The sequence below is a fragment of the Tupaia chinensis genome, unplaced genomic scaffold, assembly GCF_000334495.1.
Source record: "Tupaia chinensis unplaced genomic scaffold, TupChi_1.0 Scaffold000037_18, whole genome shotgun sequence".
NCBI lineage: Eukaryota > Metazoa > Chordata > Mammalia > Scandentia > Tupaiidae > Tupaia > Tupaia belangeri.
In genome coordinates, this window is record NW_006159476.1 from 1,771,902 (window position 1) to 1,784,636 (window position 12,735).

The window sequence follows — 12,735 nt, forward strand, 5'->3', positions numbered from 1 at the left end:
TTTCCCTTGGCTTTGCAGGACTGTGCATTCATCTCTCTCTCCCCGTCTCTTCTTTCTCTTTCTTTCCGTCTCTAATTCATCCCTCCCCTTGCTTTACTGTCTAAAATGCTGCCCTCTGATCTAGGTCACATTTAGATCCCCCAAAGTCACACCTACCCCCAAAGTTGGCCAGGCGACTGATGCGGGAGGCAGGCACCTTGCGTTCTCGAGAGCGGTCACTCAGCTGGGAAATGGGGAGAAAGTCTAAGGGCAGGAAGGTGGGCACGGTACCCAGAGAGCCAGCAACCTGCAGACAGACCCTTTTCCAAGCTTAAGGGGCCAGCAGCCTTCTTAGATGCTGTTTGCATGGGGTAGGCAATGATACCTGGGGCCGAGGTGGCTTCCTGAGACGGGCCTCCCGGGCCCTGCGAATGTCATCCTCACCCAAGCCTCTTCCAGGCCCGTCCTGATGAATCATTTGGGCCCAAGAACACCCACAAAGCCTCTGCAAGATACAAGGCCTTTGGTAAGGAAGGAGTTCGTGGGGTCTGCCTAAATGCTTTTAGACTCTTCCCTGTTGAAGCCTCCCTCAGCCTCTTCCCCTTGGGAACCCCCTCCTCAGCCTCTTACCCACCAGTGGGACCCAGGCCCCAGGGCCCCACAATGCAAACCAGTAGTAGGGCCCAGCTGTCCACAGGTCCCTGGCAGCAGGTAACCCGCCTTCAGCCACATTGTCTGGGGAAGAAGAGGAGGGATTACCCCACAGGAGTTGTTAGGGCTGGCCTCCCTGCTTTGCCAGGCCCCCACACTCCCGTGTCCACCCTCTCTAAGACTCTCACCCACCAGAGACTCCCTCCTTTGTTAATAGAAGCCCACACTTTCTCCTGGGTATCCCCACCCCATTGCTAAGAACCCATAATTCTTGCTGCACGCCCCCCAAGCCACTTTTTCTCTCTCCCACACCCCTTCCGTTGCTAGCGTCCTCCCAGTTGCTAGACACCCACAGATCCTCCGGGGCTACCTCTCCACTCCTCTGAGCCCCCTCGTTGCTTGGCACCGCCTTCCTCTCTGTTGCTAGACACCCACAATTCCTACCACGTTACCCCCCAACTCGGTTACCGGGCACCTCCCGGTTGCTAAGCACCCACTGCTGTCCGGGAGCGGGCCGCAGCATGCGGGCGTTCTCCCGAGCTTCCGGGAGCCCCTGTGTGCCCGCCCCCTCCGGTCATCTAGCCAATGGTGGAGCTGCAACTTGCTGACTGGCACCACACTAGAGTCTGGTGTTAGTGTGAGGGGTCGCCGCCTGCGGGAGACTGTCGGGACAGCCGCGGGGCGCGCGCCTCCCGTGCCCTTCCCCTCACTTCGGAGTGCTTGTTACTGGCAGGCATTGTTCCCTACGCTCTTTCTGGCAATACCACTTTCCTTTACAAACGCCGCATCACTTCTTTGCGCCAATATCTTGCCGACCTCCCTTATTTTACCCTGGCAGGCTCAACATTTGTCCTGGAACGCACATTCTTCCCAGCAAACATTTCCCTTCACGTGGGACATCTCTGCTTTGCACAAACGCCCACATCCTGGCTCTCAACCGCCTTCCTTGCCCAAATACCTCTCCGCTGCTTTGCTCTCCAGCTGTCTCCTGCTCACACCGTCAACTCCCCCATGTACATAAACCCCCTCACTCGCACTCAGCCCGTTGCCTCACACACCCTGTTCTCTCTGCTCCCTGCCTACCCAAGGGATGGCGCCGAGAGTGGGAACCCTCTGTTTCCTGTAGGCTTGACATTTCCCAGAACACACTCAGCCAAGATTCCCATTGCTGAGTCAGGAACCTTGGCATCTCAGAAAACCCGCTCCCAGCCCATCTGGGTGTGTGTGCGCGTTGTTGCGGGGAGTGGGGGTGGGGGTGGGGGGAGCTTAAACGCTCGCTCCCCCACAACAGGCTGACTCACCCCTCTTCTCACAGTCTGCAACGGAAGCAATTGATTGGGGTAGCCTTCCCACCCCTTGGAGAGAGGGATGCAGATGCTTCTCTCATTGTACCCTCTTGATAGGAATCCTCTTTTTGTCTCTATTCCTGTGCGACCCTCAGAAGAGCTCAGGTCCTTCTCTGGACCTCAGCTTCCTAACCTGTGTGATGTACCAGGTGAGTTCCTGCCTCTGACTTCTCACTGGTTTAGGAAGAGATGACTCATTTCAGAGCCTCTCAGGCCTGTGCCCAATGTCTCTCCCTCAGGTGACTCAATTTTAAGACAGAAACCACCCTGTGTCCTGCTCCAGACCTGAGGGTCTGACTCAGGAGCTAAGTGGCAGCTCACCCTTGGAGCAAAACATATAAAAAGCACCTGCGACAATAACTAACCCTACGGGGCTGTGGCTGACAGTGCCACGTGCTTCACATACATGAAGTCATATCAAATAGCCCAGTGGCTATGAACAAAGACCTGTGAGGTTCAGTGTCTTCATTTGGTATTTTTTTGGTTGTCTGTGTTTTTATTTTATTCGTTTAAGAATTATTCACTTCGGGAACCAGCAGTTGGCGTAATGGCTATGTCGCTGGACTCCCACGTAGTCAACCGCGGTTTGCGTCCGGACCCGGTGGCTTAAAACTCACGCTGGGCATGTGTGCGTATGTGCCCAAGATCCCGAGAGAATGGAGGAGAAAGGATTGCAGCATGACCATCCCCCCTGGGGGGGTGATTTCTTGCTTTCTGTCTCTATGTCTCTCTCTGTCTGTCTGGTGAGCGCACGCGCCCTATAGCGAAAATCTCTCCAAAAAAAAAAAAAAAATTAAAAAAAAAAGAATTATTCACTTCATCTTGTGGCCAGCAGATGGCATTGCAGTTACATCTCTGGCCACCACATGGCCAACCATGGTTCAAGTCCTGAACCTAGTGCCTTGAAAATCACACCTGGCTTGTATGCGTGCATGCCCAAGATCCAGGGAGGAGAATGGAGGAGAAGGGATTGCAGCATGGCCATCCCCTCCAGCGGGGATGGTTTCTCACTCTCCCCTTTCATCGTCTCTCTCTCTCTGTCTGTCTCAGGCGAACACATGCACCCTAAGGCAAAAACCTCTTAAAACGTATTCATTTAATTTTTGTTGTTATTATTTTTATATTTACTATAAGGCACATATGCTCACTGGAGAGAGAGACTGAGGAAGTGAGAGAGCAAGCTGTCAGGTCCAGGATTTGAACTACTCCATCAGTTATATGGGATCCAGAGCACCTTAACCATCATGGCGCTTGTTGGCCCTGTATTTTTTAGAGAGAGGTTTTTGCTATAGGCCATATGTGCTCCCCAGAGAGACAGAAAGCAAGAAATCATCCCCCACGAGACTGGCCACACCAAAATCCATTCTCCTCCATTCTATTCTGGGATTTTGGGCATGCATGCACGCATGCACATGCACCCAGTGTGTTTCAACCTCCAGGTCTGGGACTTGAACCATAGTCAGCTGTGTGAGAATCCAGTGACATAACCACTACACCATCTACTGGTTCCAACACTTTTTTTTAAAGTTTTAATTTTATATTTTATTTATTAGTAGTATTTTAAAATTTGCTATAGTGCACGTGCAGTCACCAGAGAGAGACATAGGATAAGTGAGAAAGCAAGCTGCAGTTCTGGGACTAGAACCATAGCTGACCACATGGTAATCTAATGCCTTAACCAGTACAACACCTGCTGGCCCTGGCCCTCTTTTTGTGTGTCTTTACTTTATTTTACTCTTAAAAAAATCAGTTAATTTTATTTATTCCTTCATTTATTTTAATTTGACCAGAAATTGAGAGAGAGAGAGGTAAGCCGCCAGGTTCAGGACTTGAACTGCTGCCGTTCATGTGGGAGTATCCAGTGTCTCAATCACCACATCACCTACTGGTCGGCCTTAGTTTGTTTTTAAATTTTTTTTTTTTTCTTTTTGAGACAGATGGCATCCCCAACAGGGCCCTCACATACTTGGTGCTCAGGGAGTTCCCCTGGGATGGGGACCAAGGCTCTTACCGCCTACCTTTCCATGTGAGTCCAATTGTTGTACCACCACCAGGCCCCCAGGATCTTGGGCTGTAAGATAGGGCCATAGCATCCCTTTCTGCTTACCCTTACTGAGAGAGAAGCAGCGAAATGATGTCAGGACCCGTTACGGAACAAGAACATGAGAGACTTCTTACAGGAATTCAATGGAACATGAGTCACTTGCTCAAGTGGCAGAGGCGGGTCCCCAACGTCCGTGGGCTCCCCAAGCCTTTGCAAGTCTGTCTCGACTCTGCATGAAGAATGCGCGCGTGGCCGAACTCGGACTCGTCACCGGCGGCTGTGGGGAGGCCGATCTGTTTACTTGAGGGTTTGGGGAGGTATGGCTGGCCACGCGGGGGTGTGACAAGGGGTCACATCGGTGCTCGATAGGGACACTAATGCCCCAAACCCAAACTACCTCGGATCGGGGCCGAGAGGCACCTCCTTCCACCCGAACTGGGCGGAGCCAGAGCGAGCCCGGGCCCGCCTACGTCACGTCCGGGGGCGGGGCGTCGGGGCTTTCCCCGGGGGGTGGGGACGAGGGTATCGGTTAACCCCTGCGTGGCTGGGCGGGCTGGAGATCCGCGGGCCGGGACCCGGGAGGTGGGGGCCCCTGAGGCCCGCATGGGGCTGGAGGCGGCGCGAGGAGGGCGGCGGCGACAGCCAGGGCAGCAGCGACCTGGTCCCGGCGCTGGAGGCCCGGCGGGGCGGCCGGAGGGAGACGGATCTCTGGCCCAGACCGAGGGGTCCAGGCTCCACACTGAGCCCGAGAGGGGCGGCCTCTGGCCTGAGCCAGGGACAGAGACTCTCCAGACAGAATCCTGGCCAGAAGGACAGGCTGGGCCTGAAGCAGCTGGCCTCGGAGCAGATTTGGCGTCGCCCGCCCAAAAGACTGAGCCGGACGGGTCCAACCTCCGGACACATCAGGAAAGGAGCAGCCGCCGGACGGAGCTGGAGACAACCGGTCCCTGGACAGAGACTAGGACAGATGGCATTTTGACTGATCCATACAGGTTCGACCTCCCGTCCCAGCCACAGGGGGCCAGCCTCTGGACACAGCCAGGGGATGATGGGCTCTGGACAAAGCTAGAAACACACGGGTTGCAGACTCAGCCAGAGAGGGCCAAGCTCTGCACTGATAACCAGAGGAAGTCTAACCTCTGGACTCACCCAGGGGGAGCCCGTCTTTCAATAGAGTCAAGTGCTGATGGCTCTCTGAAAGAATTCACTGATGGCTTCAGGACACAAGATACCGAAAGTCCTTGGATAGAGCCACACCCGGATGGCTCCCAGATACCACAGAATACTGAAACAGCGCGGCGACAGCCAGGTGCTGCTGGCTTCCCCACACGAGAGGCCCATGGTTCCTGGGCACAGCCTGGGACTGGTGGTCCCCAGACAGCACCTGGGACAGACTGCCTTTTGGGGGAGCCCAACCAAGATGGCCCATTAGAAGAACCAGAACCTGGGGAGTTGACGACTCATCTGTATTCTCACCTGGAGGGTAGTCCCCTGTGTTCTGTGCCCCGCCTCATCATCACCCCTGAGACCCCTGAGCCTGAGGCCCAGCCACTGGGACCCTCTTCCCTTGTTGAGGCTGGCAGTGGCGGCTTCTCCTCTGCCTCCTCTTTCGACGAGTCTGAGGACGATGTGGTGGCTGGGGGCGGAGGCGCCAGCGATCCCGAGGACAGGTCTGGGGTGAGTGGGAGCCATCTGCCCTTGAGCCACGTACCCCCAGACCCGTGACTCCCCAGCCTTTGCTTCTGCAGTTCTTTTCCAGTTTGCTCCCAGCTACCTGCCAGCAATTGCACCTCCAGCACCCTCTTCCATCCACTGACCTCCTCCCTCCACCAACTGGGTTCCTAACCCTCTCCAAGCCAGCCATCCTCCTCCTCATCTTTGCCTTTCCCTCTGCCCGACTGCCTCCAGCCCTGGGGTCAACACTGCAGGGCCACTGACCAACTTCAGGAACCTTGAAATGGTCAGCAGTATGAGTCTGTGTGTGCATGTATTTTTCCAGCAAGGGTCTTTTACTTCTGTCCAATTCTCTGGAAAGTCCGTGACCCTAAAATTTGAAGAACACTGGAATAGGGGATCAGAAAGGGTGTTCTTTCTGTCCCAAATTTCTTAGTCCAAGGCCTCTGGCTGTTTCCAGGGGTCATGAACCTTCGCTATCCCTTAGCCCATTTGTACATTATTCTGGGGAGTGAAGTGAGAACCCAGCTTTCATCGGATTCTGAGAGGGCTGTGTGAACCTGAAGGGCTCAGGAGTCCTCAGCCGAGTGAGAGGCCAACCTGGTGGCCCTCTAGTCCCCAATAGGCTCTTGTTTACATCCTCTACCCTTGCGCCCAGCTTGGGTGCGGCTCTCTCCTGGTGAATCAGGAGGGAGGGTCAGAGTCGAGGCAGGTGTGACACTGAAGAGTCTCACGTGGGTCTGGGAGGGTTTTCTGTGGGCTTGCCAGCTTGCTTGAGTCCTCCCATTGTCCCGGGGCCCGCCTCATCTCACACACCTCCCTTAGGGACGTGTCCACACATGCGACCACAGCCGTGAGTCAGACCTGCCTCAGCGTGCCTGTGCCCCCAGTAAAGGAGCTGCCCCTCCGGGCTTTGTGCCATTGTTTCTGTCTGACTGCTCTCTCCCATCCTCGGCATCTTAGAAGGCTGAACTGGAAGTGGGTGAATAATAATAAAAACAGTCAGCAACAACAGCATCTGGCGCTCTTGTGCCCACCCTGTGCTGCACTGTCCGCCCTTATGAGCTCTTTTAGTCTGTGCAGCAGCCCTGTGAGGTAGGTACTGTTACTCGTCCCTTTTACAGATGAGGAAACTGAGGACAGAGAGCTCAAGTCCCAGGGCACACACCTTGGAAGGTGCAGAACTGAGATCTGAACCCAGCACAATTTTTTTTTTTAACGAATTATTTTATTCAGGGAACCAGCGGTTAGCGTAATGGCTATGTCGCTGGACTCCCATGCAGTCGACCACGGTTCGCATCCCGGACCCGGTGCCTTAAACCTCACCCCGGCCGCGTGTGCGTGCGTACCCAAGATCCCGAGAGGAGAATAGAGGAGAAGGGATTGCGGCGTAACCATCCCCCCTGGGGGGTGATTTCTCCCTTTCTGTCTCTATGTCTCTCTCTGTCTGTCTGGCGAGCGCATGCACCCTATAGCAAAAACCTCTCCAAAAAAAAAAAAAGAATTATTTTATTCAGCTTTACTTATTTATTTATCTCAATGTGACCAGAAAGGGACAGAGAGAGAGAAAACAAGCCACCAGGTCTGGGACTCAAACCACAGTTGGCCATATGGAAGCCCAGCTCCCTTAACCACCATACCACCTGCTGGCCCCCTAAACCCTTATTCTATACCAGGCGCTATTCTAAGTGCCTTGTATTCCTATGTGGGAACACTGAGTCCTTACAAGAGCATACGAGATTGGGATTATTATTGTTTCCATTTTACAGATGTAGAGACTGAGACCTAGGAAGTTAGGGTACTTGCTTGGGGTTGGTTGGACAAGTTGAGCCAGAGCCAGGATTCTCACACAGTTCTGCCTGGGTTTCAAAGCTGTCATTTAAACTTCTGCTGGGTGTGGGTTGTCCATAACTTACTTTCCCCCTGGGCACTCTTTTTTTTTTTTTTAAGAATTTTTTTTATTTAATTTTATCTCTTCCTTTATTTATTTTTAGTTTGACCAGAGAGGGACAGAGCAAGAGAAAGTGAGAAAACAAGCTGCCAGGTCTGGGTTGCAAACCGTGGTTGGCCATGTGGGAGTCCAGCACCCTTAACCACCATGCCACCTGGTGCTCCCTCCACCCCTCCTCCCCCACCGCACACTCTTACCTCAGTTTTTCCTCATTCATCCAGATCTGCCTCCATAGCCAAATTCTGACCAGATTCATCCTCTCTAGTGCCTTCCATGGCTCCCCAGGGCCTTCCTGATAGGAATCAGGTGCTCAGAGCTGTGTTCGGTCTCCTGTCTCAGGCCTCTCCCCAGGTATGACCTCCTTGCCCCTGCTGACCCACTCTGCTGTAGCTAAGCTTTAGGACACGCTGTTCCTTGACGAGGCAGCTGCTGTCCTGCCTCCACACATTGCTCAAGTTGTTCCCACTGCCCAGAACACCCTCGCTTCCTTCTCGCTTCATTTTGAAATCCCAGCTGACCTTAAAAACCCAGTTTCCTTTCTTCCTTTCCTCCTTCCCTGTCATCATCCTGCCTTCCTAGTCAGACAACAGTTAGTTTCTGAGTTCCTACTATGTGTCTGGCCGTGTTGGCTTTGCTGGCGACACATCAGTAACGAAGACCCTTTTCTTGTGGGACTCTCAGACCAATGGGAGAGACAGACCAATGGGAGAGACAGATAGCTCGGAGTGGTTAGGGCTGCAGTGGGGGAAGCCTAAGGATGTTGTGGGAACCCAGAGAAGGTGATTGGCCAGACCTGGGGTATCAGAGAGGGCTTCTTGAAGGAGGGGACATGTGAATTGAGACCATCACGAAACCATCTGAGAAACCCAGATTAACCATCAGATCTAAGGTAAGAGAGAGAAGATTCTAAGTTTATTTATGATATATATAAAAATGACAAGACTCAATGAACCTTTAATCCCAGCAGTATTTTCAAAGTATGTGTGAGCCAGGGCACGGGCTGGGGACACAGTCATGACCACGACAAACCCAGTTCCCGCCTTCATAAACTTGTAGTCCAGCAGGCGTGTGGTGGGTAAGCCCCAGGACAGTGGGGGTCACAGCAGGACTGGAATCCCAGCACTGTGCTGGGTGATGGCAGGCAAGTGGCTTCACCTCTCTGAATCTCCGTTGCCTCCTCTGTAAGAAACAACAACCTTCCCAGGGTTGTGTTTTTAGAATTAAGTAGGTTAATGCACACTGAGTCTTTGTCATTGTGCCTGGAATGTTCCAGGTGCTTAGTAAACAGGAACCATTATTAATCACCTCCTCCCCACAGTTGGCAGCTGGAGCAGGGGTTCCTGAGCCTGTGATCCAATGCACTGACTCCTTGTTTAACCTTCCCACCTGCAGTTAGATGTCTGCTAGGTAGCTGGGCTGGGTGGAGGTGTAGGTGAGAAGAACATGCCCTTGACCCTTGGTAGGGGGCCAGTGAGCCACACAGTTCCCTTCTCTGGAGGCAACCCACTCTCTAAAACTTTCTGAGGGGCCTTGTGTGCTTGGAGCAGAGAATGTACGTGTGTGTGTGTGTGTGTGTGTGTGTGTGTGTGTGTGAATCAGACCCTGCCTCTAGGAGCTCTCGGTTGAGTCAGTGTGATACAACTAAATCCCACTTTCTGTTTGCTTCTCTGGTTTCCTACTATGCGTTCTCTCTCTCTTCTCTGTTTTTTTTTTTTTTTTTTTTTTTTTTTTTTTTTTTTTTGCATTATTTATTTTTTCATCTATTTATTTGTTAGGATTTTCAGGCTGCCAGGTCTGGGATTCAAACCACATTCAGTCTTGTGGGAATCTAGCACCTTAACTACCTTGCCACTTGCTCACCTCCCCCCACTTCTATTCATCTTTTTCTTTGTCAGTACTTTGTGTCTGTGATTATATTCTCTTTTGTATTTGTCCTTTTTTAAAAAAAATAATTCTTTTTATTTAACTTTATTTATTAATTTATTTAAATTTGACCAGTGAGGGAGAAAAAGAGAGAAAGAGGAAAAGTGAAAAAGCAAGCTACCAGGTCTGGAACTCAAACCACGGTCAGCCATATGGGAGTCCAACACCCTTAACCACCATGCCATCTACCGGCCCCTGTATTTAGCAACTCTACAGCCATCTCTGTATTAGTCAGGATAGGTTGGGATTTGCTATAGTAACAAACAGCCTCCAGATCTCAATGACTTGGAATGACAAAGGATTTATTTATTTTTTAAGAGAGGTTTTTGCTATAGGACGTGTGTGCTCCCCAGAGAGACAGAGAGAAACAGAGACAGAAAGCAAGGATAGCCACTCCACAATCCCTTCTCCTCTGTTCTCCTCTTGGGATTTCAGGCATGCACGCATACACACACACATGCTCAGTGGGAGTTTTAAGCCACCAGGTCTAGGACTTCAACCATGGTTGACTATGTGAGAGTCCAGCAACATAACCATTACGCCATCTGCTGATCCCGACAACGGATTATTTTTATTCATACTACAGATTGGCCACGGGTCACTGAGTGGGTGGGTGAGTGAGGCTGTGAAGAGACAGCTCCATGCTGTCTTCACTCAGGCCCAGACTGAGGAAACTTCCATGTCTCTTTCCACTCTCTCCTCGTGCCTCCCCCGACAGCAGGGAAACAAACACGGAGTCACCAACTTGCCCTTAAGGCTTCCACCCAAAAGCAGCACTTCTACTCACAGTTCATTGGCCAGGGAAAGTCAATAACTTTGGTTCAGGAGGGCAAGGACATCTCTGACAGGGGGAGGAACTGGTATTAGTTGAAGACCAGCTCTCATGACTGCCACAGTCTCTGTTTCTGTCCCTGTCCCTCTCTGTCATACTTTGTCATCTCTCTGTCTTCATGTCTCTCTGCAGTCAGCCTCCATCAACTCCAGCCTCTGTCATTTCCTCGGATGATTTGGCCTGGTTTACTGGCAGAGATGGGGAGTACATATGTGGGGAGCAGGGAGGTTTGCAGGGGGCCATTACTACAACAGGGTCTAGCTCAGCCTGACTCAGAAGAGACAGGTGGAGAGAGATGCTGATACCCAAAAAGTGATGGCAGCCACCGAGGGAAATGGACAGAGAGAGTTCCCCACATTACTGAGGACTTTGGGGCATCTTATGGTTGCTGAGTGGGGGCACACTCACCCCAAGCAGCTTGGGAACAGTGATCCCATGAAGCACTGGCCCTGAAAAGACCCCAAGACCGCCTCGATCCCTGTCATCACAGCCCCTTCCCTCCCTTGTTTGCCTTATTTATTTATTTATTTTAAGAATTATTTTATTTAGGGGGGGACCAACAGATGGTGTGGTGGTCAAGATGCTGGATATTCCCACATGGCAGACCATGGTTCAAGTCCCGGTCCTGGTGGCTTGCTTTCTCGCTTTCCCTCTCTCTCTGTCTCTCTCTGGTCAAATTAAAATAAATGGATGAACAAATAAAATTAAATAATTCTTTTTAAAAAAAGGATTCTTTTATTTAACTTTATTTATTTATTTATTTGACCAGAGAAGGAGGGAGAGAGAGAGAGAGAAAGAGAGAGTGAGAAAGTGACCAGGACTTGAACCATGGTCAGCCATATGGGAGTCCAGCGCCCTTAATCATTATACCACCTGCCAGCCCACCTGGCTTGCCTTTGATTGGACCCTGTTCTGCCCCACACAGAGCAAACCGTGGAAGAAGCTGAAGACGGTGCTGAAGTATTCACCCTTTGTCGTCTCCTTCCGTAAACACTACCCTTGGGTCCAGCTTTCCGGACATGCGGGTGAGAGCGGGGGCATTGAGTGAGCAGGGCTGGGCAGAGATGCCTGGGCTGCTCCTGTGGCTTAATTTTCCCATTCATAAAATGGGCTTTGTGACAGTTCCCACCTCATGGGGCTGCTATGGGAAGCACTTGGGCCAAGGCCTGGCCATTCCTGTGTCAGAGTGGAGGGCTAATTCCTATTCTAGTGTGGGGCTGGGGAAACTCACCTCTGGGCTCAAATCCTAGTTCTGCTTTTCCCCCCCCCCTTCATTTTCTCTTAATTGCCAGGGGTGTGTGTGCACTTACCAGAGAGAAACCGAGAGAGATGAGGGAAAAGAGAAAGAAATAAAAATAGAGAGAGACAGGAGGAAAGCAGTCCCCAGTGAGCATGCTCACACCACAGTCCCTTCTCTTCTACCTCTCCATCTGTCAGGATTCGGGGCATGCCCACACACATGCCCAGTGTGTGTCTCTAGCCACTGGAGCCAGGATTTGAACCTGGTCAGCTGTCCAGAATCTAGCTCCCTTAACTACTAGGCGATCAGGCTAGCCCCTATTTCTGCTCTTCATTCATGGATGACCCCAGACAAGTTATTTTCCTTTCTGGGCCTTAGTTTTCCCATCAGTTAAGGTAGCTGCAATCTTACCTCTCTTGCAGGGTTAGCTGGTCGGTTAAAATGTGTAATGAGATTGAGACACAGGCCCCTCACTGATGGAGGCTATCCTTCCCTGTCCTCTTCCTGTGTCCAGAGCATAGTAGGCCCTCAATAAAGACTAGTGGTTTTCCCCCAGCACATATCTCCCTCACACAGCACCACGAAGCCTGAGATGCGGTGCTCTCTGTGAAGGGCTAGGTAATAAATAGCTTAGGTTTCATGGGTCATTGTGATCTCTGTTGCAACTACTCAGCTCTGCTGGGGCAGTGTCAAAACAGCCACAGGTAATACATAAACGCGTCAATATTGCCTATGATCCAGTAAAACTTTATTCATAAAAAACAAGCAGTGGGTGCCAGCAGGTGGTGTGATAATTAAGGCACAATATCCCACATGGCCAACTCTGCAGTTCGAGTCCTGGACAGTGGCTTGAAAAACATGTTAGGTGTGTGTGTGTGTGTGTGTGTGTGTGTGTGTGTGCATGCCCATAACCCCAGGAGAATAAGAGGGAGAAGGGATTGCGGCATGGCTGTCCTCCCTGAGGGATAAGTTCTCACTTTCTCACTCTGTCTCTCTTCAGTGAGCCCACAGTGACCAATGACAAAAATCTTAAAAAAAAAAAAAAAAAAAAAAAAAAAAACCGGGACCCACAAGGGGGGAAAAGGGGTATTGTGT

The 12,735-nt window shown here is 51.5% G+C and overlaps 2 protein-coding genes across 15 annotated transcripts in view; one reads left to right on the forward strand and one right to left on the reverse strand.

Moving 5' to 3' along the window:
- Window positions 1–8,534, reverse strand: part of COQ8B (coenzyme Q8B) — a 38,253-nt gene extending 29,719 nt beyond the window's left edge. Inside the window, exons 1-5 of one of the 14 annotated variants that reach the window (XM_027771964.1) lie at window positions 7,843–8,534; window positions 4,084–4,297; window positions 610–714; window positions 365–484; window positions 157–223 (exon numbers count right to left, since the gene is read on the reverse strand). In XM_027771964.1, coding sequence (XP_027627765.1) covers window positions 157–223; window positions 365–484; window positions 610–711 — 289 coding nt within the window. In that variant the 5' untranslated portion in view covers window positions 712–714; window positions 4,084–4,297; window positions 7,843–8,534. The other 13 variants (XM_014588103.2, XM_014588108.2, XM_014588077.2 and 10 more) reach the window with 13 other exon arrangements.
- The window catches only part of ITPKC (inositol-trisphosphate 3-kinase C), a gene marked incomplete at its 5' end in the record, with an annotated part of 24,805 nt that continues 16,687 nt past the window's right edge, over window positions 4,618–12,735 (forward strand). Inside the window, 2 exon segments of the mRNA XM_014588062.1 lie at window positions 4,618–5,697; window positions 11,326–11,425. Coding sequence (XP_014443548.1) covers window positions 4,618–5,697; window positions 11,326–11,425 — 1,180 coding nt within the window.